Source organism: Ranitomeya variabilis, chromosome 8 (genome assembly GCF_051348905.1).
Source record: "Ranitomeya variabilis isolate aRanVar5 chromosome 8, aRanVar5.hap1, whole genome shotgun sequence".
In the NCBI taxonomy this organism is placed as follows: Eukaryota; Metazoa; Chordata; class Amphibia; order Anura; family Dendrobatidae; genus Ranitomeya; species Ranitomeya variabilis.
In genome coordinates, this window is record NC_135239.1 from 42,132,477 (window position 1) to 42,159,731 (window position 27,255).

A 27,255-nucleotide genomic window follows, 5' to 3' on the forward strand; every position below is an offset into this window, starting at 1 on the left:
GTACAGTATACTTGCCCCACGTGATGGGGCACGTATAAAATGCCCCATAGCATAAAATACGCTGACACACCCTGACTACGGATCAATATTTTGGGGACATTTCTCCGTATTACGCCCGTAGTACGGCCGTATAATACGTGGCGTATTGTCTTACGCCGAGTGTGACGCCGGCCTTACTGGTATAATTATTATAGGGGCCAAGTCCCTTTTGTATATATCTCCCTGATATACACCGAGCACCATTTTGTGTTCATGTAATTTGTGTTATGGGTTCGACAGGGCTAAAAACATAGTAACACCCACGGAGCACATCTGCCCGGCACCAGGTCCTCCTGACCCCCGGAGTGCGCATACGTGAAGTGCGACCGAAGATTCCTGAGGCGGTGGAGTCAGAGGTGAGTAACGGGGTGAGGGGTCGGCATGCTGCTGCCGTATTTAGCATTTTGGGTGACAATACCCCTTTAACGATAACCATGGGGAGAGGGGTGCTGCACCAGGTTGGTGGAGAATCCGATGGATGGGTACCAGGGCCCAGGGGGAGAGTGGGAGCGGGGTGCGCTGCATGGGGAGACAAAGTTTGTGTCAGTCCTCCTAATGCTGTCAGATCAGAGTCTCTGCTGTAACGGGCAGCGCTGCATGGAGAGGGGGAGAGACACATTCACTTACAGTCAGTCTGCAGATCCCCGCTCGCTGCTCCCGCGGTCACGAGAAACCAGTCCGGGTGCTGGCGCTGCCGCTCTAGTGTCCTCAGAGTCCGCCCACGTTGAGGAGGAAGCCGGAGGCGGGCGGTGAGGCAACTCAAGGGGGCGTGGCTACAACGCAGACAGTCCCAGGCAGGGAACGGAATGAACAGCTGCGGGTACAGTAATCGGGCTCTCTCTACGTCCCGGAAGTGGGCGGGGCTTCACTGGCGGCCGCAAATTCGGGATTTTAAATGCCCGAAGCGGGACAGCGGGACCCCGGTGCCAAAGCGGGACTGTCCCGCTGAAATTGGGACGGTTGGGAGGTATGTCATAGAGTTGTATTAGCACTGGATTGTGCCTGATGGCCAAACGTTTCACCTGTTTTTTTCCGGATCCGTCCAAATAGTTGTTTCCGGTGGACGGAGAAAACGTTCGGAGGAATGCTTTTTGTCCGGTGAAAAAAGCGCACAGTGACGGAACCGGCCAAAAATGTGTGAAACAGAGATGTGAAACGATGATATCTCTCTCTCTCTCTCTCTCTCTCTCTCTCAAAAACGGATCCGTTGCATCAGATTTTTCACTTTTTGCAACGGATCCGTTTTTTGGAACAATAGCCGGATTCTGCCTGAAACCAAAAACCAGATGTGTGAAAGTAGCCTTAGAGTTTGTACACATCATGTTATTTTTCACATAGATTCTCCCTGGATCCTGGCTAAAAGTAGTGACCCCACTACTCCATTCTTCTGGCGGTAGCAAAGGCGTAAGAAAAAGATGCTTCATGCAAAACAACAGTGTTTCTCTGTTGCTTCATTGGGGGGACACAGAAGAACATGGGTGTATGTTGCTGCCACCTGGAGACTGACACTAAGGAAAAAATGTATCTCCTTCCCAGCAGTGTACACCCCACCGAAAGGCAAGGAGCTAGTTTTTGCTTAGTGTCAGTAGGAGGAAGACACAGGGTTGCACTCAGCCCCATTACTGGTTCCCATGCTGTGTTTTATTAATCATTTTCCTTTGTTTCTCACCCTGCCTTCCAACCTAAGAAACTGAGAGAAAAGTGTGATCCGCATAGGTTGGATGTGGTCTGCGAGGCAGGATCCTATCCCCCTAACACATCAAGAGTGTCTTGTGGCGGCCCTGGAGGACCATTCTGGCCAACCCATGCCCAGCCCACTAGTCCACCGTAGCGAGACGGTGAAGGGAGGAAGACTGAAGGAAGACTGAGCTTTTTTCCCAATGACCCCCCCCCCCCATCACCTGGGGCTCCTCATGCCGTCTTCTGCAATGTCAGAAGGGACCACAACGGTGCATGGAGGAAGTTCACCTATTCCAGCTATCTCCTCACCTGGGGCTCCTGATGCTATCTTCTGTTCTGTGAAGAAGTCGGGACAAAGCCTTTCACAGTGGCAGGGGCTCTAAGACAGGAATCCCTTAAGGAGTGCTCCTCTCATCCAGTTTGGCGCTTCCTATTCCGCTTCCCTATCTCTCCAGTCCTCAGTCTCATGGGCACATACCACCTCACTGGCTCTGGCCCTTATAGAGCGGTTCCCCTCTCTAATCTAGGCCCCAGCTTTCCCAAGGCCTAGTACTCCAGCTGGCCAAGCACGATCCCAGTGTGCTCCACCCAATTGGCATCGCGTGGGCTTCACTGCGCACTTTTCAGCATATCATAGCACCTGTTCTTCATTCCTCCAGCCCGGGCTCACCACGCGCTTCTCACGGACCCTTGTTCTCCACTACGTTTGTTCTCCTTGCAAGAAAAAAAAACCAATTGCCCGTAGGTCAAGACATGGCCCTCTGTTCTGACTACCGCACCCCCACGATCCAGGCCTCACAGTAGCCTCCCGCCGCCCGGGATGAGAGCGTATCACCTCCCCATGTGTGGTCTGCTGCTGTATTTTAATCAGAGTCGGACCTAACCAAGGTTTCCCAGTCTCTGGTACAGGTCATGGAGCATCTGCTTAATCACCCAGCCACCGCTGTTGCTTCGATTGTTACCCGGGGCGAATCATATGCATCTAGTTACTTGCTCCAACATGACATATGGCAAACAACATAAATTTAAAAAAAAAAGGAAACGCAATTGTTTTTCAGTCATTGTACTTCACTTTTTAAAGGGATCAAAATGTTGTAGGTATCCTACATTGGTATAATTAAAAACTACAGCTTGCCGCAAAACAAACCCTCATACAGCTCTGTCGATGGTAAAATAAAAAGTTATGTGTATTGAAATATGGCTGCACAAAACAATATATATTTTTTAAGAAGGCTCTAAATTCTTTAAAACCAGCAAAAAATTAAAATAAAAAATAACATATATGTGTGTGTATCCTAATATAAGCCTGGTACCAACTAACCTGGTAAAATCTCAATGTCTGGTCATTTTTACCATACCTTGGAAGCCATAAAAATAGAAGTTGATATACAATGATTAGATAATATATACGGTATATATTTTTTCAGCTGGTCAGCCTACTTTGAATTTTTTTCCCCACCTTTCAATATATTACATTTTAAAGTAAATGGTGCCATTCAGAACTACAACTCGTACTGCAAAAGCAAGCCCTTATGATATAATTATAAAGAAAACCAATGGGTTTTGGAAAAAGAGAAGGAAAAAAAAAATTAATTTGTTCTGACGAGAAGTGGTAATATATTTGACGCTCTGTACTCCAATGGGCAATTGGCTCCAGACTAGCACATATACCATTTGCTGGCGTGGATTTTAGCTACAACGTATGCCAGTTTTCTGGCTTACCGTATATTACTGTATAGTAAAATTGCTGTATGGTTGCCAACATAGCCTTAAACAGAATCCGTCAGTAAAATTAACTCATACCCACCAAATCGCATATATGGGCATGCAGGTCTTTGAAATGTAAATCCATCAACACCTTGATCTCTTATTTGTTGCTGCATTTTTGAGTAGTTGGGTGATTGAATTCATATGCAAATGATGTGTTAAGAGATCCAAGCATACCAAAACACTTGGAGCTCTTTCAGATGTCCATGATAATCGGTCCGATGTTGGATCACAGTGCATACACTGGCCACACATCTTCTGACCCAAGCGTGACAGCGTCATAGGAATATTAAAATGTACGGCCTGTCCGTGCATTGCGATCTGGCATTGGACCGATTATTACATACATGTGAAAGAGTCCTTAAGGTTCCACTGCATCACCAGGTTGTTTTCCAGCAACATCAATCAGGAAAATGAATGGGTTATCAATCTAAAAAGGCTGGTAGGACAACAACCTCACGAGGCAGTGGCTCCTTCCTGCTTTGTCATACACAGACCACTTAATGCCTATTTGCATTTTATTTAAATCACTAAGTGCGCAAAAATGAAACAGCAGAAAGAAGATATAAAGATGTCGGTGCATTTCTGTTTCGAAGACCTTCATGCCCATATATGCGGTTTTGGGGGTGGGGTTGATTTTGCTGACGGATTCTTTTTAAAAGGTGTCCCACTATACACTCTTGGTGATGCCGCATGCTCCGATTTCCTGTTCTGGTGGCCGAAAGTTCCTGACGGGTATGATAGTGACTGTAAATATGTTGTCAATGTGGTCTCTGTCAGTGGGACAACTCTCTCATATGGCGTTGCATATTTTCATATTTCATAGGTTCTTTCTGTTTTCTGAGCATACACCTGAATGTGACTTAGTAGCTTCCATGGTCTGTAACAGAACATATGCACATGACGCTCCATGCCCCTATTGGTTGGCTGCGCACCTTGGCATTCATTCATGTTATGAATCTTTTCACTACACGATTGTGTCTTCAATACGTTTCAGTGTCTGCAATTGGTCATTTCAACACCCATATTCCAAATGTTTATTGGCTGATGTTCCCTTCCTTTACCCATAATTTGCTCCTTGCTTGATACACCCCTTGACAAAGCTAGGATGAAACGCATGTTGGGACACATAGCACCTATCCCAATTGTCTCCTTACTTGATGCAAGGGCAGTATTAGACTTTGATGATATGCTGTTTTCTTAAAGATGCATAGGGATATGCCTTATAGACATTGGGATTTCTATATTTAATTTAGTCTTATACTAAGCTTTTATATACACTGACTGGCCACTTTATTAGGTACACCTGTCCAACTTCTTGTTAACACTTAATTTCTAATCAGCCAATCACATGGCGGCAACTCAGTGCATTTAGGCATGTAGACATGGTCAAGACAATCTCCTGCAGTTCAAACCGAGCATCAGTATGGGGAAGAAAGGTGATTTGAGTGCCTTTGAACGTGGCATGGTTGTTGGTGCCAGAAGGGCTGGTCTGAGTATTTCAGAAACTGCTGATCTACTGGGATTTTCACGCACAACCATCTCTAGGGTTTACAGAGAATGGTCCGAAAAAGAAAAAAAATCCAGTGAGCGGCAGTTCTGTGGGCGGAAATGCCTTGTTGATGCCAGAGGTCAGAGGAGAATGGGCAGACTGGTTCGAGCTGATAGAAAGGCAACAGTGACTCAAATCGCCACCCGTTACAACCAAGGTAGGCCTAAGAGCATCTCTGAACGCACAGTGCGTCGAACTTTGAGGCAGATGGGCTACAGCAGCAGAAGACCACACCGGGTACCACTCCTTTCAGCTAAGAACAGGAAACTGAGGCTACAATTTGTACAAGCTCATCGAAATTGGACAGTAGAAGATTGGAAAAACGTTGCTTGGTCTGATGAGTCTCGATTTCTGCTGCGACATTCGGATGGTAGGGTCAGAATTTGGCGTAAACAACATGAAAGCATGGATCCATCCTGCCTTGTATGGAGCATCTTTGGGATGTGCAGCCGACAAATCTGCGGCAACTGTGTGATGCCATCATGTCAATATGGACCAAAATCTCTGAGGAATGCTTCCAGCACCTTGTTGAATCTATGCCACGAAGAATTGAGGCAGTTCTGAAGGCAAAAGGGGGTCCAACCCGTTACTAGCATGGTGTACCTAATAAAGTGGCCGGTGAGTGTATATATACTTGCTGTGGTCCTCCATAGGGTACTCTGCAATGGTTGTAATTTATTGTCATTAAATCACATATTTACTTTAATAAAATACATCATTTATGAGACTTTATAGCACAGTGTTTTTGGTTGGTTTAGTTGATTAGTACTTTTATTATTATTTTATTATTATTTATATAGCACCATTAATTCCATGGTGCTGTACATGTGAAAAGGGTTACATACAGAGTTATAGATATCGTTAACAGTGAACAAATTTACAGTGACAGACTGGTACAGAGGGGAGAGGACCCTGTCCTTGCGGACTTACATTCTTCAGGATAATGGGGAAGAGACAGGAGGATGATGTGCTGCAGCACTGGTGGTGGTGAGGCGGCTGCTTGGTGAGGTGGCGGCAGTTCAGGTGGTCAGTGACGTGGCGGCAGTTCAGGTGGTCGGTGACGTGGCGGCAGCTCGGGCGGTCGGTGATGAGGCGGCAGCTCGGGCGGTTGGTGAGGCGGCAGAATGGTTATTGTAGGCTGTAGGCTTTCCTGAAGAGATGGGTTTTCAGGTTCCGTCTGAAGGATCCGAGGGTGGTGGATAATCGGACGTGTTTTTCTTTATATTTATTGATATGTATGCGCTCAGCATTGTTGGTTGGTATTAATATACACTCCAGTAGGCCTAATCTTAGACTCATGAAGCCTGTTGACCAGCCACATGGACATTCACAGCAACGGACCAGCTCTAATCATGTCAAATTGCATACAAGCATCTTCTGGACATGTTCTGATCTAGGGAAAGGTCATTGTCAAGGAAGGGTGAATGGTGACATATCATCTATCGTGAATGGTGGGTCCTGTGCTACTCATGGTATATAGGTGTTACCCATCATTGCCTGCAATAAGACAGCAGGAAAGGCAAGTGTAAAAACTGAAAGATTTTTGATTCATTTTTAATATCGTTATATGAAAAATTGAACAGAAATGATTAAAATACAATATGTAATTTTGTGAGGATACACGAGAAAAACAAACAAGATTTGCAAGCAAGTTCTGTTTATTGTGGTTTCCTTTTCACACTGACCGTCCATGTTGTGTATTTTCCTGGCCATACAGATTCAATTGCTGTGTAAGCAGGAAACTGATGATAAAACATACGAAAGTGCAAAAATATATATATATTTTTTTCCAAGTGATGACAGTAAGATAAGCAAAGTATCTTATCGGAAAGGTGGAGAACAGTGTAACATCATCCAGTTTGCATATAAAACATTCCTCGATCACACAGGAGCCATTATGGAGAAATACAACTGGGGGGATAAAGTTGCTTTTTTTCCATAACTTAGTGCTAAAATTTTTCAAAGTGCTTGATTTTTAAAGGTTTTAGAATATAGGTCACTGTAGCAAAAACGAAGTTAGGCAGATATTAATCTTATATAAAATAGGACAATGTTCACGCATATATTAAAAGGCGTTGTCTCAACTTCTAAAGTGGTTAGAATTGCAAATGCTTGTAAAAGAAGCAACTTCACCATTTACTTCTTATTGAATAATGTTTTTGTTCTCAAGATCGGAGGAATTTTAATTAGCTTACTGTTTACCTCTGCTGTATATGAACAGTGGCTGGTTTTCAAGGCAAGGAGAACACACTTGCAATCTGTTTGCTATACAGCTTGTAAGCGCGGCTCTGAAGCTGGCCGATTAGCTAGATCCTACCAGCTTCAGAGCCTCTGTTCTCCTCCGATGCAGCAGAGGCAAAGCAGTCTCTGCTAAAAGTGTTGGTGAGATCCCAATTCAGACTAGCGGTGCAGCGTCCCCCGGTAAACAGAAAGCCAGAAAGTGTGCTCTTAAGACAGAGGAAGGATGAGAACAACCCTTTAATACATTTCGTCTTTATATAAAACTTAGCAAAATCATTGATTTCATGGTCGGGTTAGTGTCAGATGAAGATTGCAGCTGTTATTAGTACAGGTAGACATTTTTGTTGCCTCCATGGTCTTCGGGAAGATGACTGCCCGTATCCTACGGCGGTAGACAACAAAGCAGCATCTCCACCATACATGTCAGAAATGTGTCGGCCTTGTTCGTTGTATGTCCAGTTGTGGTTTTTCTTCTTCATATAAGATCCAGCCTCTTCATTTCCGCTCTGATTTTTTCCAGATGCTCAACTTTAAAGCCTGAGACCAATGGTAGTCTTGGCGGTCCTAGATCAATTCCAGACACCGTAGACATAATGTTTTTAAATTCTGGTAATCCCCAACCTTCAAAAGAAGAAATGAAATAAACGTAAACTATTTTGCTGGACATCTTAAAATATACAGCCACATATTCGACATTTCAAGCCCTGAAAGTCCATGAGTTTTTGCTTTTGCACATGGGACATAGAAGGCAGAGAGGATGGGAATATGGTGCAATGGCACATACACCCTAAGGGCGCACTCAGACGGCTCATTGTACGAGCCTCATTGTATCAATGGGAAAACCTCACCACTGGTCATACTGTTGCGTTTTGGCCTGGAAGATTCCCAAAGTGACACTAAATGGGGCTTGTCCCCTTGTGGATGAGCGGAGTTTAAACTGCAGATGAAAGTGGGCAATTGAGGAAACACTTGTAGGTTTAATGTGTGTATACTTAGTGTTGCAGCAGGTGGACGGACCCCTCAATTAAAAGCATAGTGGGCTTTCCAGCAAATGGATCTCGAAGATCTGTAAGTGAGGGCACATCCTAGTAATATGCAATCACTTACTAAAGTGGGAAAACTTTATGTTAGGCACAAGTTAAAGGAGTTGCTCACTATTGTATAACACCATCTTAACAGCTTAAATGTCCAGAAAAACAAAAATAACTGATGTATCTGGGAGGCATGCAACCACTTTAAAGGGGAAGTTCTGAATTTGGTGGCTTTTTGACAAACAGGTTTGCTAGGCATTATTAAAAGGCTATGACTGAACTATGCAGAGGAACCCATCACCTTATACCTTCTAAAGAGGTTGGTGTCCAACCGCTGGGATCCACACCTAACGGCAGAACGGTGCACTTTAATCGTAGTTAGAATGGAGCAGCAAAGCACACGCTCAACCACCGCTCCATACATCCACCATGTGGCTGCCGAGGGCTGTGCTCCGCTCTTTCCAACAGCCTTATAGATAACACAGGTCAACAAAAAAAATTTTTTTTTCTGGTGTCCAAAATATTTTAATGAATTTGGGGTATTTTTGGGGTGCTGATTCTGAATATGCTATCAGTTTTGCCAGATTGGCTCAAGTTTTTGACATTTTTGGTATCTTATTTATAGCACTTGTTGGTAAATGCGACGCATCATCTCATTAATTTCTTTGGATTAGTACTTGAACTGAGCAGTTCTCAATATAGTTTTGTGTTAATTAGTGTTCTAAAAGTTTGTTCATAGCTTGATTTTTGCACTAACTTTATGTTGTTGTCTGTTTTCCAGTGAAAAGCATGAACTCATCAAGAAGAAGTTGTCTTAACGATCCAGACTCATTCTGTTACATTTGTGGTGAATACACACTGCCAAAACATAGAAGAAACATAACAGACTTCGTAAAAAAAGTGTATTTTGCCTATTTTGGGGTTATGCTTGGGGACCAAGACAAGTTTTGGGCACCACACATAGTGTGCAAAGCATGTATCGAATTATTACGAAAATGGAGCAAAGGACAAAGAAAAAGCTTCAAATTTGGTGTTCCAATGATGTGGAGAGAGCCAAAAAATCATCATGATGACTGTTATTTCTGTGCAGTGCAAGTGCAAGGATTCAATAAGCATAAGAAACGAAAATGGGAGTAACATGGAATCTGCAAGAAGGCCTGTCCCTCATTGTGAAGATGTGCCTGTACCTGTGTTTACCATAAATAACAGTTATCATGATGATTTTTTGGCTCTCTCCACACCATTGGAACACCAAATTTGAAGCTTTTTCTTTGTCCTTTGCTCCATTTTCGTAATAATTCGATACATGCTTTGCACACTATGTGTGGTGCCCAAAACTTGTCTTGGTCCCCAAGCATAACCCCAAAATAGGCAAAATACACTTTTTTTACGAAGTCTGTTATGTTTCTTCTATGTTTTGGCAGTGTGTATTCACCACAAATGTAACAGAATGAGTCTGGATCGTTAAGACAACTTCTTCTTGATGAGTTCATGCTTTTCACTGGAAAACAGACAACAACATAAAGTTAGTGCAAAAATCAAGCTATGAACAAACTTTTAGAACACTAATTAACACAAAACTATATTGAGAACTGCTCAGTTCAAGTACTAATCCAAAGAAATTAATGAGATGATGCGTCGCATTTACCAACAAGTGCTATAAATAAGATACCAAAAATCTCAAAAACTTGAGCCAATCTGGCAAAACTGATGACATATTCAGAATCAGCACCCCAAAAATACCCTAAATTCGATGAAATATCTTTGGCACCAAAAATGCTGTTGACCAGTGTAATGAATGGAGTAACAGTCGGTTGGTCGTTTGACCTTCCACCCTTTGCTATAACGAGCATTAAAATGCCCTGTCAGGGATAAAAGTTCCCCCTTCTGCCCTTCAGTTCAGGCCCCCCAGAGATCTGTAAGTTATCACCTATCCTGTGGATAGAAGATAACTTGTTTTCATTAGACAAGCTCTTTAAGGTTTTTAGAATCACATACCAAGGGCGAAAACAAAAGCTATGAACTCCTGTGTTCTGACCTGGAATAGAAAAGTACAACATTTATTGATAGCAATAATTTTAATAATCAGCACATCCACAAATATTATGCCCCGCTGCGGTCCGGGTCCGATGGGCGTCGCGGTCCAGTCCAGCGCTTCCCATCTTCATTCGATGACGTCCTCTTCTTGTCTTCTTGCCCCGGCGCCTGCACACTGCAGTAGTTTGCTCTGCCCTCAACAGGGCAGACAAAGTACGCCTGCGCCGGAGCCGCGGCAAGAAGACAAGAAGAGGACGTCATCGAATGAAAATAGGAAGCGCTGGACCGAACAGCGACGCCCATCGGACCCGGACCGCCCCTGGGTGAGTATAATCTAACCTTTATTTCTCATCTTTCAGGATACATCGGGGGCTTATCTACAGCATTACAGAATGCTGTAGATAAGCCCCTGATGCCAGTGGGCTTAGCTCCAATATGATTTTTGGGGTGACAGACTCCCTTTAAACAAGTTGTTGTTTTGTGCTTCCGGTTGGTTCGTGAAAACGAACCTTTAGTCTAGACATACAGGTCCTTCTCAAAAAATTAGCATATAGTGTTAAATTTCATTATTTACCATAATGTAATGATTACAATTAAACTTTCATATACTATAGATTCATTATCCACCAACTGAAATTTGTCAGGTCTTTTATTGTTTTAATACGGGTGAAATATGCTAATTTATTGAGACAAGTTTTTTGGGTTATCAGGAGTTGTATGCCAAAATCATCAGTATTAAAACAATAAAAGACCTGACAAATTTCAGTTGGTGGATAATGAATCTATAATATATGAAAGTTTAATTGTAATCATTACATTATGGTAAATAATGAAATTTAACACTATATGCTAATTTTTTGAGAAGGACCTGTACATTCCCTTGAACATACCTGAATCTTTCGGGCTTTTTCTAGGTCTCCTTCTGCATATGCAGTCAGCATTTTATTGGTGGTTGCTCCTAAATAGTTGTACGTGCTGTATATAAAAAAAAAAAAAAAAAAATCACCAATATTTAATAATAAACAAATATGCTATTTAAAAATAATTTCAATAATTCCAAATCAATGAATCCCAGTCAATACAAAGCAAAAAAAAAATAAAATTAACTTTAAGGGATGCTTCTAGGTTATTCAAATTTCCATGACCCTCTCTCCATTCACTCTGTAGCTGGACACCGTTTCTTGCTTTGAACCGTCACTATCAGAAATGTATGGCCTAAGCCTGTATATATTTTTATCAGTGTTGTGGATTGAAATATCTATTGAAAAAGAAACGTGAACCATCCTCTAAATCCTGAACCTCTTAAACTCTATAAATTCTGAAAGGTTGACACAAATGCATTAAAGGAGTTTATTCGACTTGATAACTGGCTAGAGTTGCAAAGTGGACCTTTGAAATTTGCTCGCTATGATTGTAGAAGGTTCACAAAAGCATATTTTTGGTCCGAGAACTTACCGTGAAAAAACGGACAGAACTAGGACCAATGTTATTTAATTGAGCAGTTTCAGACATGCTTTTTAGCTAATTTTTTATAGACTTAATCTGCTTGTGAAAAAAATAAAATAAAATTGCAGCATACACTTCTGTATGTTGGGTCAGTCTCATCCATTTGCATCTATCCCATATAGATCATCAACATAGCATCAGGTTTTGTTTTTTTCAACGGTTACATTGCAATTCTCTTACATAGGAAACTAAATGGTCTTCTAAATGATTAATAATTGCTGCTATAACAAAAAAATGCTTTAATAACAAAAAGTAGATTGCATTCGGATGATAAGTGAAAAAAAAATTGTCCAAGTTTTCTGATTGAAACTGACAATTTTTAATATGCTTGCGTGACCCCAACCATAAAAATCCTCTGCATTCTCAAGAATGGAGGGTCTTTTAATTCTATAGCTTACTACTGATTGCCAGCCACCTCTGTTGAGTATCAGAGGTGATCGGTGTCCTAGGCAAGAAGAGCAAAGCTTGCACGTTTTTGCTGAATAGTTTGCAAGCTCTACTGTGAAGCTGGCAGAATAACTGGGTCCAGAGAGATTTTAGGTCATGCATTCATCCAGTGTTGCAGAGGCAAAGTTGCCTCTGCAAGCGACATTGGCTACCGCACAGTTCAGGCTGGTGACCCAACAATGCCACTGCTGGCAAAAAAAAAGAAGGCAGTTGCGCTACTAAAGATTGATCTTGTAAATATGCCTTGAGGCTACGTTCCTACTAGAAGTTTTCGGTAAGTTTTTTTTTGCTGCATACGTTCAAAAAAAATGCAAGTAACCTATTTTACTTAATGGATAGGGAAAATCTGCAACATCTAAAACTTTAAACATTAAATGTATGAATGAAGGAGTCATGCTTTACCTGCCCACTGCTCCATGAGCCCCGAATACTAAAGCTCCCAAAAGTTGCTGCAAAAGCAATCAAAATGTAAATCTTACTGACTTTGTTATATTTCATGTTACATTGTAAATTAGTAAGGAACACTTGCCTCATCCACACCATAGAGAAAATCGCAATCTTTATACCCATGGATACTCATACTGAAATCCAAAAGGTTGGTGCCACTAAACTTCACTCCTCGGAACGACGGGATGTGAACTTTCATCCTGCCAGTCAAATCATTCACCTGAACTGTAAAAGATAAAAGATAAATATTTTTGGTCTCTGCTCCCTTCAAAAAACAAGAAAATGGATGTTTGCATTGTAAAATGGTATGATTAGAAAAGTACAAAGTAATAAACAAAAAAACAAGCCCTCACACCTCTCCATCAATCGTACAAAAGAAAAAAAAGAACTACAAGAACTATGAAGAAGAGTGGGAAAATTAAAGCTCGAAAAAGGGAAGGGTTTAACCAAATATTTTTGTACAGTGGCTTCATTTTAGATACATTAGACCATTGACAAAACATGGACACACATTTCGGTATACCCCAAATCTCCAGGTAATGCATACTCACACGTTACACCAGTGAGGCTAGGAATGTGGTAGTAATAGAACGGAAGACTTGGTGCAGCAGACGCCACTTCCTTCATAAACATAACTAAGGCATCTATGGGATAGGAACGTGATGAGTGGCACAGGAGTAGTAGTAACCAAACATGAAGAAAAAAGGTGCAAGTGGTTCAAAAACCCAAATTAACATTTGATTTATCGTATGATTATCCGGTTTGGACAATCTTGGCTCAGACTTGCAAAGCCAAGCGGATAAATGAAACAAATTCCCAAATCTGTACTAGCTGGTCTCAACTAGTGACCCAACAGTGCCATTCTCTGACACGAGACTAACTTCTGAAGGATAAGTAATTCTATACCTGGACATGACGGTTTGAGGACTGAGGGGCTCACAGCACTGATGGCGTCGGCTCCACAGGAAGCAGCGTGAGCAGCCTGATGAAGAACAATAGGTAAAAATATGAGGTTTGGTTAAGATTACAGCTGTAGTGGTACTACAACGCTCACCATGCCTCGATAATATTTATTCACTTGCATTATGAGCAATTCCCCAACAAACGAAGTACAAGAATCTTTACCATAATGTGCCATATGGATAATGTGGAAAAGCAGCCGAGGGGAAATCAAAGTCCTCGACAACCACTTCTTGTGTTGTTAATTAACCCCTTCTTGTGTTGATAATTAACCCCTTTCTGACCTCGGACGGGATAGTATGTCCGAGGTCAGATCCCCTGCTTTGATGTGGGCCTCCGGCGGGGAGCCCGCATCAAAGCTGGGACAGGTCAGCTGTTTTGAACAGCTGACACGTGCCCGCAATAGCGGAGGGTGGAATCGTGATTCACCCGCAGCTATTAACTAGTTAAATGCTGCTGTCAAACGCTGACAGAGGCACTTAACTAGTGCTTCCAGTCATTGGGCCGGAAATGCGCACTTCGCTGACCCCAGTCACGTGATCGGGGGTCAGCGATAGTAACCAGAGGTCTCCTTTTGACCTCTATGGTTGTTGATGCCGGATTGCTTTGAGTGCCACCCTGTGGTCGGCGCTCATAGCAAGCCTGTAATTCTACTACATAGAGGCGATCTAAGCTTCGCTCCTATGTAGCAGAGCCGATCGAGTTGTGCCAGCTTCTAGCCTCCCATGGAGGCTATTGAAGCATGGCAAAAGTTACAAAAATGTTTTAAAAAATATGAAAAAAATAAAAAAATATAAAAGTTTAAATCACCCCCCCCCCTTTCGCCCCATTCAAAATAAAATAATAATAATAAAAAAAAAAAATCAAATATACACATATTTGGTATCGCCGTGTTCAGAATCGCCCGATCTATCAATACAAAAAAAGGAATAACCTGATCGCAAAACGGCATAGCGAGAAAAAAATTAAAAACACCAGAATTAGTTGTTTTGGTCCCCGCGACATTGCATTAAAATGCAATAACGGGCAATCAAAAGAATGTATCTGCACAAAAGTGGTAGAATTAAAAAAGTCAGCTCAGCAGTGCACGCAAAAAATAAGGCCTCACCCAACCCGAGATCACGAAAAATGGAGATGCTACGGGTATCAGAAAATTGCGCAATTTTTTTTTTTCCGCAAAGTTTGCAATTTATTTTTTACCATTTAGATAAAAAAAAAATAGATATGTTTGGTGTCTATGAACTCGTAATGACCTGGAGAATCAAAATGGCAGGTCAGTTTTAGCATTTAATGAACCTAGCAAAAAAGCCAAACAAAAAAACAGTGTGGGATTGCACTTTTTTTGCAATTTCACCGCACTTGGAATTTTTTTCTCCATTTTCTAGTACATGACATGCAAAAACCAATGATGTCGTTCAAAAGAACAACTTGTCCCACAAAAAATAAGCCCTCACATAGCCATATTAACGGAAAAGTAAAGTTATGGCCCTCGGAAGGAGGGGAGCGAAAAACGAAAACGAAAAAATTAAAATACCCCGGGTCATGAAGGGGTTAATGCTGGTGTCAAATATATAAATGAGAACAAGTAAAGATACATCAGGATCACTCACCAAATCTTTTGAGTCCTCCAGGCTCACGCAACCAACATGTACGATCACGTTGTCCATCCTACAAGAGATGGAAATATGTTGGTGAGACTGGACATAAAGTGCTGTATACTCTACCTGTAATGTATGAGTTTTCTAAAGGCAGACATGAAGATATAGTATGGAGTCTGGAAACTAATGAAGCCATTTGTGAATTACAAAAAAAAAAAAAAAAAAAACTGAATACATTTTAGATTTGCTTAACCCCTTCACCCCTGAGCCTGTTTTCACCTTCCGGACAGCCTCATTTTCCAATTCTGACCTGTGTTACTTTATATGGTAAGAACTCGGTAACACTTCAACGAATCCCAGTGATTCTGAGAATGTTTTTCTTGACACACTGTACTTTAATGCTAGTGGGAATTATTTTTTTTTGCATTTATTTGTAAAATATCGGACTTTTGGTGAAAATTTAGCAATTTTCAAACTTTCAATTTTTATACCCTTAAGCCAGTTAGTCATGCTGTAAAAACATTATAAATAGCATGTTAAAGTGCTCAAAACCACATTTAAGAAGTTTATTAACCCTTTAGATGCTTCACAGGAATAAAGTAATGTGAAAGGAAAACATCAGCATTTTAATTTTTCCCACAAAAATGTTCATTTAGCCCCAGGAGAAAATTGACAATACAATATGTTCTGCAATTTCTCCAAAATATACAGATACCCCCATATGTGGAGGAAAACTACTGTTTGGGTGTACGTCAGGGCTTGGAAGGGAAGGAGCGCCATTTGACTTTGCCTGGAATCGCTAGCAGACAACATGTCGCAGTTGGAGAGTCTCTGATGTGCCTAAACAGTGGTGACCCCCCCACAAGTGATCCCATTTTGGAAACTACACCCCTAAAGAAACTTATCTACAGGTGTGGTGAGCAGCTTGAACCCACAGGTGCTTCACAAAATTTTATAACGTTGAGCAGTGAAAATAAAAAACAAACAAACATTTTTTCCAGCGCAAATGTTCCTTCAGCCCCACATTTTTCATTTTCATAAGGTACGAGGAGAAAATAGACTACACAATTTGTTATGCAATTTGTCTTGAGTACACAGATACCCTATATGTGGTGGAAAACTACAGTTTGGGCGCATGGCAGGGCTCAGGAGGGAAAGGGCGCCAACTGAATTCCGAGGTGCAATTTTGGCTGGAACAGATTGCAAATGCCAAGGCACGTTTAAAGAGTCCCTGACATGCCAAAACAGCAGAAACTCCCACAAGTGACCCCATTTTGGAAACTACACCTCTTAAGGAGTTCATCTAGTTGTGTAATGAGCATTTTTAACCCTCCAGAGATTCACAGAATTGTATAACATTGGGCTGAGTCACTAGAAAATTAACATTTTTTTCTACTGTTACTTTGGCCTCAAGTTTTCAATTTTTTAAAAGGAATAAAAGGAGAAAATGGACCACAAAGTATGGTATGTTGTATAATTTCTCTTGTGTACGCAGAAACCCCATATGTGATCGAAAACTACTTTTGAGGCACAGTGCAATTCTCAGAAGGGAATGAGTGCCATATTGTAGTACTTATTTTGCTAAAATGGTTTGCAGGTGCCATGTTACACTGGGTGCCAGAACATCAGACCCCCCCGCACATATGTGACCTAATTTTACAAATTACACATTTCAGGGAATTCATCTAGGGGTGCAGTTATCATATTGACACGTGTCACAGAATTTTATAGCATTGGGTGATGAAGAAGAATTAAAATTTTATCTCAATCATTTTGTTTTAGCCCTAGAATTTGCATTGTCACATGAGGAAAAATTGCACCAAAATTTGTCACAATTTCTGCTGAATGTGGTGACAACCCATATGTGTCTGTACAGTACTGCTTAGCCACAGAGCGAGACTCTAGATGGAAGCAGCACTATGTGACTCTTGGAGAACAAATTATCGTAGACAGCATGCGGACTCCATGTACAGAGGCCCTAAGTGCCAGAAGAGCAGGAATTAAGTGGGCGCTCATCTCTACAGAAATGCTAAACAGAGGACACTACATGCGGTCTAGGCACATTGTGGGGCTCAGAAGTGACTGGGGCATTAGAATTCACTGTTTTGGTTTTTTTTTTTGGGGGGGGGGGGGGGGGTGAGGAGCCATAGCGCTTTGCGCTTTTCCAAGCCTTTGTGCTACCAGTAACATACAGCCTCATATTTCGGTTAACAAATGTAGGACCTGAGTGGGGGCTTTTTTGGTGAATGAAGTTGAAGCTTTTATTGGGAACATTTTACATAATGTTTGGGATCACATTTATCCGGCGCTCTATGCTGAGCACTTACACTGGAGTTTCCATCCCAACCGAGGACCACAGGGCCAACATGGACAAAAATAAAAGAGTGGGAGCTGTGTCCCCCAATGAAGGGTCCAAGAAAAGAGATTTTACTGAGAATACAAAAAAAATCCTTCTTCATCGCGGGACACAAATAACCATGGGACTTACTAAAGCAGTCCCAAGGGAGGGAACAGACTAGAGTGTCCAAATCAGATTGGATGACAGGCAACCGCCGTTTGCAACACCTACCTACCTAGGCCGGCACCAGCCGAGGCGTAGGATGTACCCTGTAGAATCTTACAAAAGTATGAAGAGAAGACCAGGTAGCGGCCCTGCAAATCTGGACTGCAGAGGCCTGGTGGCAAACAGCCAAGGAGGCCCCCACTGCTCGGGTGGAATGAGTCCTCACTCCCGGAGGGGGTGTTCTACCCTTAACTCAATAATTCTCCAGCATACTGAATTGATTTCAGAGTGCAATAGTAGACTTGGAGGCAGGGAGTCCCTTACGACGACTCTCAGGAATGACAAACAAGGCATCAGAACGCTTGAAGGATGCGGTCCTTGACATGTAGAGACGCAAGGCTCAGACTAGCTAGGTCCAGGTTGTGGAGAGACCTTTCCAGGGGATAGACAGGAAATGGAGAGAAGAAAGGAAGGAAAATATCCTCGTTGATGTGGAATTGGGAGACATCCCTATGAAGGAATGAAGGAACTGGTTGCAAGACCACCTTATCCTAATGTAAGACACTGACAACTCGCCAATGAAAGGGAAGGAATGATCTCCCCTGCCGAATGGAGGGGGAGAGACTCCACCATGCCAGAGACTGCCTCACTCACTCACTCACTCACTCACTCAAAGAAGAAGAAATATGGGGTGATCCAGAGACTAGATCCTTTTGTCTCAAGCTGACAGGAGGGCCAGATGGAGGGACCAGGAATGGAACTGCGTGAAAGGGACTGCTTCCATTGCGGCACTCATCTTTCCTACAAAACTCAGAGTACGAATTCCCCATGTGGAGTGAAAAAAATATTTTCCTCTGGAAGAAGAACTTTTGCGGTATCGAGGAACATGCCCAGGAAAACTAGGTGCTGGGCCGGGATCAGAGACGATTTTGCTATGTTGACTACCAATCCAAGACGGGTAAGAGCATCCAGGGTGACCTGAAGACTTTCTCGGAAAGATGGGCCGTTGATCAGGAGGTCGTCCAGGTAGGGAATGACTACAATTCCCTTGGAATGAAGAATGACCATGACAGCCGCCATAACCTTCATGAACACTTTGGGAGTAGAGGCTAGCCCAAAGGGGATAGCTGTGAGCAGGGTGGATAAAAATCAATGTTTTTTTAAAAAAATCAAAAAAATCGGATTTTTTTGATTTAAATCGGATTTTTTTGATTTAAATCGGATTTTTTTCAATAAACTGCTTTTTGAGGAAAATATTTTACCATCCAAAGGTTCTTCCATCATGAGATAAAGCTGAGTTGTTTAACTCAGTAGAATAAAGGCTGTATATGTGTAACATTCACAATGCCATGCTCTTCCAGAGGTTTCTGTAGGATGCTGACTATCCAACAAGTTTGGGCATGTCAACTGAATGGAAAAAGAAACTAAACCAAAAATGAAACCAAGCTAGAAGTGTGGAATTAAAGGGGCAGTATGAACAAAATGTGGAGGCTATTAATAGTTTATACAATTAAGACATGCTGCTTTTAAACACCTACCTATTGCCATATAGTAAAACAAAAAAGATTTTTACTTACTTTGGGGTCCCCCCCCTCACCCTGGCGTTAGATCGTTGCCCCTAGTTTTGTCCGTGTAACTATGGGCGCACATGCGCACTGCTCTCACTTCTCATTTTAATCGTGATTTATATTAAAAAAAACCTTTGGATTTAAATCAGTGATTTAAATCATGATTAAAATCATGATTTAAATCGATCCGATTTAAATAGAAAAAAATCTTTTGATTTAAATCGTGATTTAAATCATGATTTAAATCGGCGTGATTTAAATCAATCCACCCTGGCTGTGAGCTGATGTTGCTCCCCCTGGACGATGAAGCAGAGAAACCTCTAATGTGCCAAGCAGACCAGGATGTGGAGATAGGCATCCTGGATGTCCACCGAGCAGAGGAACTCCTCGGGCTCTATGGAGGCAACTACCGAGCAGAGGGATTCTATTTGGAAATGAAAGAGGAGCACTCAACGGTTAAGTAGCTTGAGATTCAGGATCGGACAGAGCGAACAGTCCTTCTTTAGAAAAGATTGGAATTGAAACCAGAGAAGGGTTCTTGAGAAGGAAGGGGAATGATGACGCCTGCCGGGAGGAGAGAGGCGATGGCTTGGAGGAAACCGAGAACCTGAAATGTCAGTGGGCACCCTGGTCCACTAGCCGAAACCACTTTGACCAGGGATCATACCATCGAACGCCCGCTATCCTTTTACCGTGGGTTTAGTACTACTCAACCAACACAGTGTGAGGGTAAAATAGCTTAGCAATAGCTTATTGAAATAGAAAAATGGAAAATAATACATAGAACAGTCCCAGCAAAATACCCAAGATTGCGCAAAATTAGAGTCTCACCCTTCCGCTGACTTGCCGCGATAAGAGCAGCTGTTACTTCAAAGCTTCCATGGCAGACTACCCCACCTGTGGCATGCACATACAGTAGAGGTATCAACAAGTTCAGGAAGAGGACAATCCATTCAGGTACAAGGCCAGTTGACCGGATGGTCACAACCTGGCTTCTCCGAACATCTCCATGGAGTCAGGGGACCGGTGGGTCTCATTTCTGGCTTTCACAAACGTATCCGTGGGTCAGTGATGGTCAATGGAGAAGATCTGCATTCTTTCAGACAGGGCCATGGTCCCCTAAGGTGGCATCCTGTAGATTGACAAATCTGTGTCCCTCGTGATGGAGCCAGAGTCTCTGGTTCTTTGGATCTCTTGGTTGTCTCAGTCTCCTGTTACAGAGGCATATAACCTCTTTTCATAGTTAACGGGTGTCCTTCAATCCAGCATTCATAGGTAAAGAGGAAGAATGGTGACTACATCAAGTTGCATTATTTGTTTATTTAATCTATTTGCATAATTTTTCCTCCTCTATTTTGCAAGTCAACAAACTAGCAGGCCTGGACAATGTGTAATCAGCATATCAGCAAACATCATTGTTCCATGACCCTGTATGAAAGAAGAGTCAACATTTAAGACTCTTGACCAAGTGAAGAAAAAAAACAAATAAATTAGTAAACACAGAGATAACAGTCTATTCTTCCTGGCTTGCAGAAAATAGACCTCTGGTTAATTAAGATACAATGCTGCGTCGTCACAATTACCCACGTGGACAATCTGGTCCATAAGATCAGAAATTTCGTCTGGTGATAAAATGCCCTGCCGAAGGAGCTTTGCTCAGGCAGAAAATGACTTGGCTATCCATGTGGAAGAGCAGGTGGGACAAAGAGGCGCCAAAAGCCTCAAAGGTGTAACAAAGTATTAAATTGCTTTTATTTACGTAAACTATCCATTTATGAACCCTTCTAAGGATAGGTTCACATTGCGTTAATGTGTGCACGCTAACGGACAGCGCTGCACGGCGAAAATGTCGCAATTAACGCCGTGCAAAGGGTCCGTTAGCGCACCCATTGACAGCAATGTAAATTTCGCCGCTAGCGCGTGCCTTTTTCGGCTCGCGCTAGCGATGTGCCGTTCTTTTGTGATGCGCCGCGGACGCTGCTTGCAGCGTCCGCGGCGCGCCCGAGGTCCTTTCCCCACTCTCGCAGATCGGGGATCTGCGAGAGCGGGGACGTTAACGCGACCCCTAAACGCGGCCCCGAAAAAAACATTGCGTTAGCGCAATCCGCTAGCGCTAAACGGATTGCCCTAACGCAATGTGAACCTAGCCTAAGAAGTTTTACCTAGGAACAATGCAGTATAAGAAAAACTTCACAACTAAAGAACAATATAGTATGAGAATACATCATGTCAGCATGTAGAGTGCTGAAGGGACATATCTCCAGTGCACTAAATTATATACTTCTCTGTGGTTTTACCCTAATCCAGTGCCACTCACTTGCCTCTGGCGTGCTTCACCCACTCCTCAGCAAGCCTCTTTCTCTCCTGGACACTGAGGGATATCCCTTCTCCTGTAGTCCCATTCACTGTAGAACATGCAAAATAAGGCAAAAATGAAAATGTAATCTAAATATAGAGCTTTGTAATTATCATTAGGCCACAAGTTCAAGCATGCTGGTTGTCAGAAGGAAACACACAACACTGCCAATCCCTATATCATGGGAACAGCTAGGAGGGCAACTGTGGGGCATGTGCCTTGGTGTTTGGTGCGAGTCACTTTGCCCCAGGTGATGACATTCCTACCTAAATCTTTGTCCTATACAGAGACTTAAAAGGGGTATCCATACATATACTGATACCTATCCTTGCATTAGGTCATCGATATCGAATGTTGGGGTCAGACACCCCACGATCAGCTGTTATTAGCACCTAATCATTGAGCAGTGCCCCACTGCACAGATCCGTTCAATGTGTAGCAGCTGCTGTCGAGTTCTTCAGATCAGCTCCTATTCAACAGACGTTAGGATGGCTACAAAATTTCCCACTGCTCCATCTCCACAGACAAGCTATAATATGGAGTGAAACCTAACAGGGAAAGTTTCATTTTTCCTTTTATGATGCTACAAGAAAATTAACCATTATTTTAAAAAAGACATTGAAAAACTGAAGCAAGTTCAGAGAAGTGCGACCAAGATGGTGAGCAGACTGCAAACTATGTCCTACAAGAACGATTAAAGGATCTGGGAATGGTTAGCTTGCAAAAAAAGAAATCTAAGAGGAGACTTAATAGCTGTCTACAAATATCTGAAGGGATGTCACAGTTTAGAGGGATCATCATTATTCTCATTTACTCATGGAAACACAAGAAGCATTGGAATGAATCTGAAAGGGAGAAGATAGAGATTACCGTATATACTCGAGTATAAGCCGACCCGAGTATAAGCCGACCCCCCTAATTTTGCCACAAAAAACTGGGAAAACTTATTGACTTGAGTATAAGCCTAGGGTGGAAAATGCAGCAGGTACCGGTGAATTTCAAAATTAAAAATAGATACTCCATACCGTTCATTATGGCCCCATAGATGCTCCACATAAAGCTGTGCCACATATAATGCTCTGCACCGTTCATTATGGCCCCATAGATGCTCCACATAAAGCTGTGCCATATATACAATGCTCTGCACCATTGCCCCATAGATACTCCACATAAAGCTGTGCCATATATATAATGCTCTGCACCGTTGCCCCATAGCTGTGCCATATATATAATGCTCTGCACCGTTGCCCCATAGCTGTGCCATATAGTGCTCTGCACCGTTGCCCCATAGCTGTGCCATATAGTGCTCTGCACCATTGCCCCATAGCTGTGCCATATAGTGCTCTGCACCGTTGCCCCATAGCTGTGCCATATATATATATAATGCTCTGCACCGTTGCCCCATAGCTGTGCCATATAGTGCTCTGCACCGTTGCCCCATAGCTGTGCCATATAGTGCTCTGCACCGTTGCCCCATAGCTGTGCCATATAGTGCTCTGCACCATTGCCCCATAGCTGTGCCATATAGTGCTCTGCACCGTTGCCCCATAGCTGTGCCATATAGTGCTCTGCACCATTGCCCCATAGCTGTGCCATATAGTGCTCTGCACCGTTGCCCCATAGCTGTGCCATATAGTGCTCTGCACCATTGCCCCATAGCTGTGCCATATAGTGCTCTGCACCATTGCCCCATAGCTGTGCCATATAGTGCTCTGCACCGTTGCCCCATAGCTGTGCCATATAGTGCTCTGCACCGTTGCCCCATAGCTGTGCCATATAGTGCTCTGCACCGTTGCCCCATAGCTGTGCCATATAGTGCTCTGCACCGTTGCCCCATAGCTGTGCCATATAGTGCTCTGCACCGTTGCCCCATAGCTGTGCCATATAGTGCTCTGCACCGTTGCCCCATAGCTGTGCCATATAGTGCTCTGCACCATTGCCCCATAGCTGTGCCATATAGTGCTCTGCACCGTTGCCCCATAGCTGTGCCATATAGTGCTCTGCACCGTTGCCCCATAGCTGTGCCATATAGTGCTCTGCACCGTTGCCCCATAGCTGTGCCATATAGTGCTCTGCACCGTTGCCCCATAGCTGTGCCATATAGTGCTCTGCACCGTTGCCCCATAGCTGTGCCATATAGTGCTCTGCACCGTTGCCCCATAGCTGTGCCATATAGTGCTCTGCACCGTCCATTATTGCCCCATAGCTGTGCCATATAGTGCTCTGCACCATTGCCCCATAGCTGTGCCATATAGTGCTCTGCACCATTGCCCCATAGCTGTGCCATATAGTGCTCTGCACCATTGCCCCATAGCTATGCCATATAGTGCTCTGCACCGTCCATTATTGCCCCATAGCTGCTGCTGCTGCTGCAATAAAAAAAAAAACAAAAAAAACACATACTCACCTCTCTTGCTTGCAGCTCCTCAGCGTCCCGTCCCGGCGTCTCTCCGCACTGACTGATCAGGCAGAGGGCGGCGCGCACACTATATGCGTCATCACGCCCTCTGCCTGAACAGTCAGAGCGGAGAGACGCCGGGAAGATGGCGCGGCGCCCGGCGTGTGGAACGCGGACAGGTGAATATGTAATACTTACCTGCTCCCGGCGTCCCGCTCCTTCCCCCGGACAGCTGTTCTTCGGTGCCGCAGCCTCTTCCTCTGTCAGCGGTCACCGGCACCGCTGATTAGAGAAATGAATTATGCGGCTCCGCCCCTATGGGGGGTGGAGCAGCCTATTCATTTCTCTAATGAGCGGTCCCACGTGACCGCTCAGGGGAAGAGGCTGCGGCACCGAAGACAGTGTGACAGGCAGGGGGAGCGACAGGAACGCCGGGACTAGGTGAGTATATGACAGTGCTCACCCGCCGACCCCACCACCGATCATGACTCGAGTATAAGCCGAGAGGGGCACTTTCAGCCCAAAAATTTGGGCTGAAAATCTCGGCTTATACTCGAGTATATACGGTAGATATTAGAAAAACTTTTTTGGCAGTGAGGGTGATCAATGAGTGGAACAGACTGCCATGAGAGGTGGTGAGTTCTCCTTCAATGGAAGTCTTCAAAAAGAGGCTGGACAGACATCTGTCTGAGATGGTTTAGTGAATCCTGCACTTTATTGAGCAGAGAGTTGGACATGATGACCCTGGAGGTCCATTCCAACTAAATCAATGTGCACAGTATACTGATCCTTCGAAGCGAGAGACATGGTTTGTAATCACCATTCTGAGTATAATACGAATTAACGGATTTCTCCTCTATTCAACCACATTTCACGAACATGGTGGGCTTTACGACAATAGACTTGTGACTTGGCAACAAATTATATTTGTAGAAACTCACCAAAAATATTCTTAACTTTCTGCTTCTGTACCAGGTAATCTACATATTGCTGGATGATGGAAAGATTGATCTCACTATAAAAAGAAAATAGAAACATTACCAGATATATCCAGTTCTATATGTTATGTATATTTTTGCAGAAGATCGAGAGTGGTCATGTCATGCAAATGCTTGAACGGTCTATTATTTCTCTGCACATAAGTTCTTTATGTAAAGACATTATATCATAGAGGGCACAGAGGTAGAAGTTTCAGATTTGGAATGGCAGCCTAGGAGCTTCAAGCTTCATTCATTCCTTTTAGACAGGTTATTCAGTTTGCACCGGCACCTAGTTTCAGACTCCTTATGTTGACATGTCCAGCCACTTAAAACATGATGGATGTGACATCTTCGTAACCATGAAACTGCTGCTGCAGTCCTGTACACTGTCTTCTTCTACAGTCGATGAATGAACTCTTCTCCCTTGTGCTGACAGACACTGATGCTGCAGAGAGTGTGCCCACCCCTTGCTGCCACAGAGTTTAAGATTGGCATTCTCGCTACACTCATACATGTGCAGACTGTGTTGTATGTGCTTTCCTCCCCATCTACAGCCTGTGTGATCTGCCCACCCTGATAACTTGGATGCTTTCCTCACTCACTGTTCTAATGAAGTGTACAACCCTCTGCTTTTCTCTCGAACACTAGTATAAGATAGCAGAGAGAGCCCTCAGTTTGCAGTCTAACCAGTGTCAGGCAACAGGACAGTCACCTACATGAAGAGGTTACACAGGATTCTATAGTGACAACAGAACCAGGAAACATATTAGACAACAATGGAGAGGATCAAAACACTAAATAGCGTATAAGAACCCCAAACCAAAGAAACCAACTCCATACAAGAACATTAGATCAAGGAGTACAACAGGAGTGTCTAGGTACTACAAAAGGTAATATTTTATTATGCAAGTAAATAAAGTGCATACAGTATATATAGAATAAATAAGCACCAAAGTGCATAAGGATGGAACATGTGGATAACCACCGTTGCGAGCTGCCCATATAAAGAGTCTATCCTTAAAAAGTGCAAAGCTGCCAAAAACATCCATTAATAGTCAGGCTCGTGGGTAAAGCATATCCCACAGCATTATGTAAACAAAAGACAGCGACGCTTACCAAGATGGGACAGCGGGCACCAGATCGGATCCAATGTACAGAGCCCCCGACGCGCGTTTCGCTTCTTCCGGTGGTCTTGCTTTCTCAAGGGGAAGTACTTTTTGACATAACCAGGACCTTAAAATAGGATTGGCTGGTGTGCACGTGACTTGTCACATGTCAACACCCAGCCAATAGTGGCGGTACTAGTGGCGCATGCGTGTGTTAATCGCCGAGCGCCGCGTCAGAGAGGGCATCATGCCTTGTCACGAGCGCCCGGAGGAAGACATCCTCCAGGCGCACGCGCAAGGCAGTGAAGACGCCGTTTGGGCCGGGAGCAAGGCGAGTACACACAGCGCATGCGCACGACCGCTGCTGAAGTTACTAAGCTGGCACTACCGAAATGGGAAGTCCAATTGGACGCAACTACACACATTATGTCGGACAGATGAACGGTGACATGATTAATAAATAACAGATGTATCAGGGAGCCATGCCAAATTATAATACATTGTGCACAATCAAAATCACAGGGTGCTTCAAATTGTGTTGAAACAATAAGCACGTCATCATCCGCCGAGTATATTGCATAGTCCATTCCAGATGTTACAAGGTATAACAGGTCCCGGCAACTTGAAGGAAGATGTGATGAAAACTAAAACAGTATACAAATAAGGAAACAGGTTAAAAAAAGAATAAAACAAACTAAACAAGGATCCATATAGGATACCCACAAGGGAGCAGTATTAGGACGGGACTAAAGGGTAGTAACACACAGGACAACTGTCATAAAAAAAGGCCCCATAAGCCTAAAGGACATGAAAGGGGTTACAAGGCATATTGTCAGAGGGCCGTAATTTCCCAAAGGACATCATAAAAATGAAGAGAAGCTTAAGGACTCATTTAGCCCTTTGGGTGTTATAGTGTCTAAACGGACAATCCAACCTGCTTCCCATTGTGCTAAGATTTTTTTATAGTTGCCACCTCACCCCCAGGTGTATACTTTCAATGCCTCTGACCCGAAAAGTCCCCACGTCACAGTCATGATAT

General features: G+C 43.3%; 1 protein-coding gene across 2 annotated transcripts in view; it reads right to left on the reverse strand.

The window, feature by feature from the left end:
* Nucleotides 1-5,785: 5,785 nt before the first annotated feature.
* Nucleotides 5,786-27,255, reverse strand: part of NPL (N-acetylneuraminate pyruvate lyase) — a 37,785-nt gene continuing 16,315 nt past the window's right edge. Inside the window, exons 3-12 of one of the 2 annotated variants that reach the window (XM_077277604.1) lie at nt 25,072-25,145; nt 21,694-21,781; nt 15,318-15,375; nt 13,654-13,729; nt 13,299-13,391; nt 12,830-12,972; nt 12,703-12,749; nt 11,238-11,322; nt 10,309-10,348; nt 5,786-7,900 (exon numbers count right to left, since the gene is read on the reverse strand). In XM_077277604.1, coding sequence (XP_077133719.1) covers nt 7,755-7,900; nt 10,309-10,348; nt 11,238-11,322; nt 12,703-12,749; nt 12,830-12,972; nt 13,299-13,391; nt 13,654-13,729; nt 15,318-15,375; nt 21,694-21,781; nt 25,072-25,145 — 850 coding nt within the window. In that variant the 3' untranslated portion in view covers nt 5,786-7,754. The remainder of the gene's footprint in view (nt 7,901-10,308; nt 10,349-11,237; nt 11,323-12,702; nt 12,750-12,829; nt 12,973-13,298; nt 13,392-13,653; nt 13,730-15,317; nt 15,376-21,693; nt 21,782-25,071; nt 25,146-27,255) is intronic. The other variant, XM_077277605.1, reaches the window with a different exon arrangement.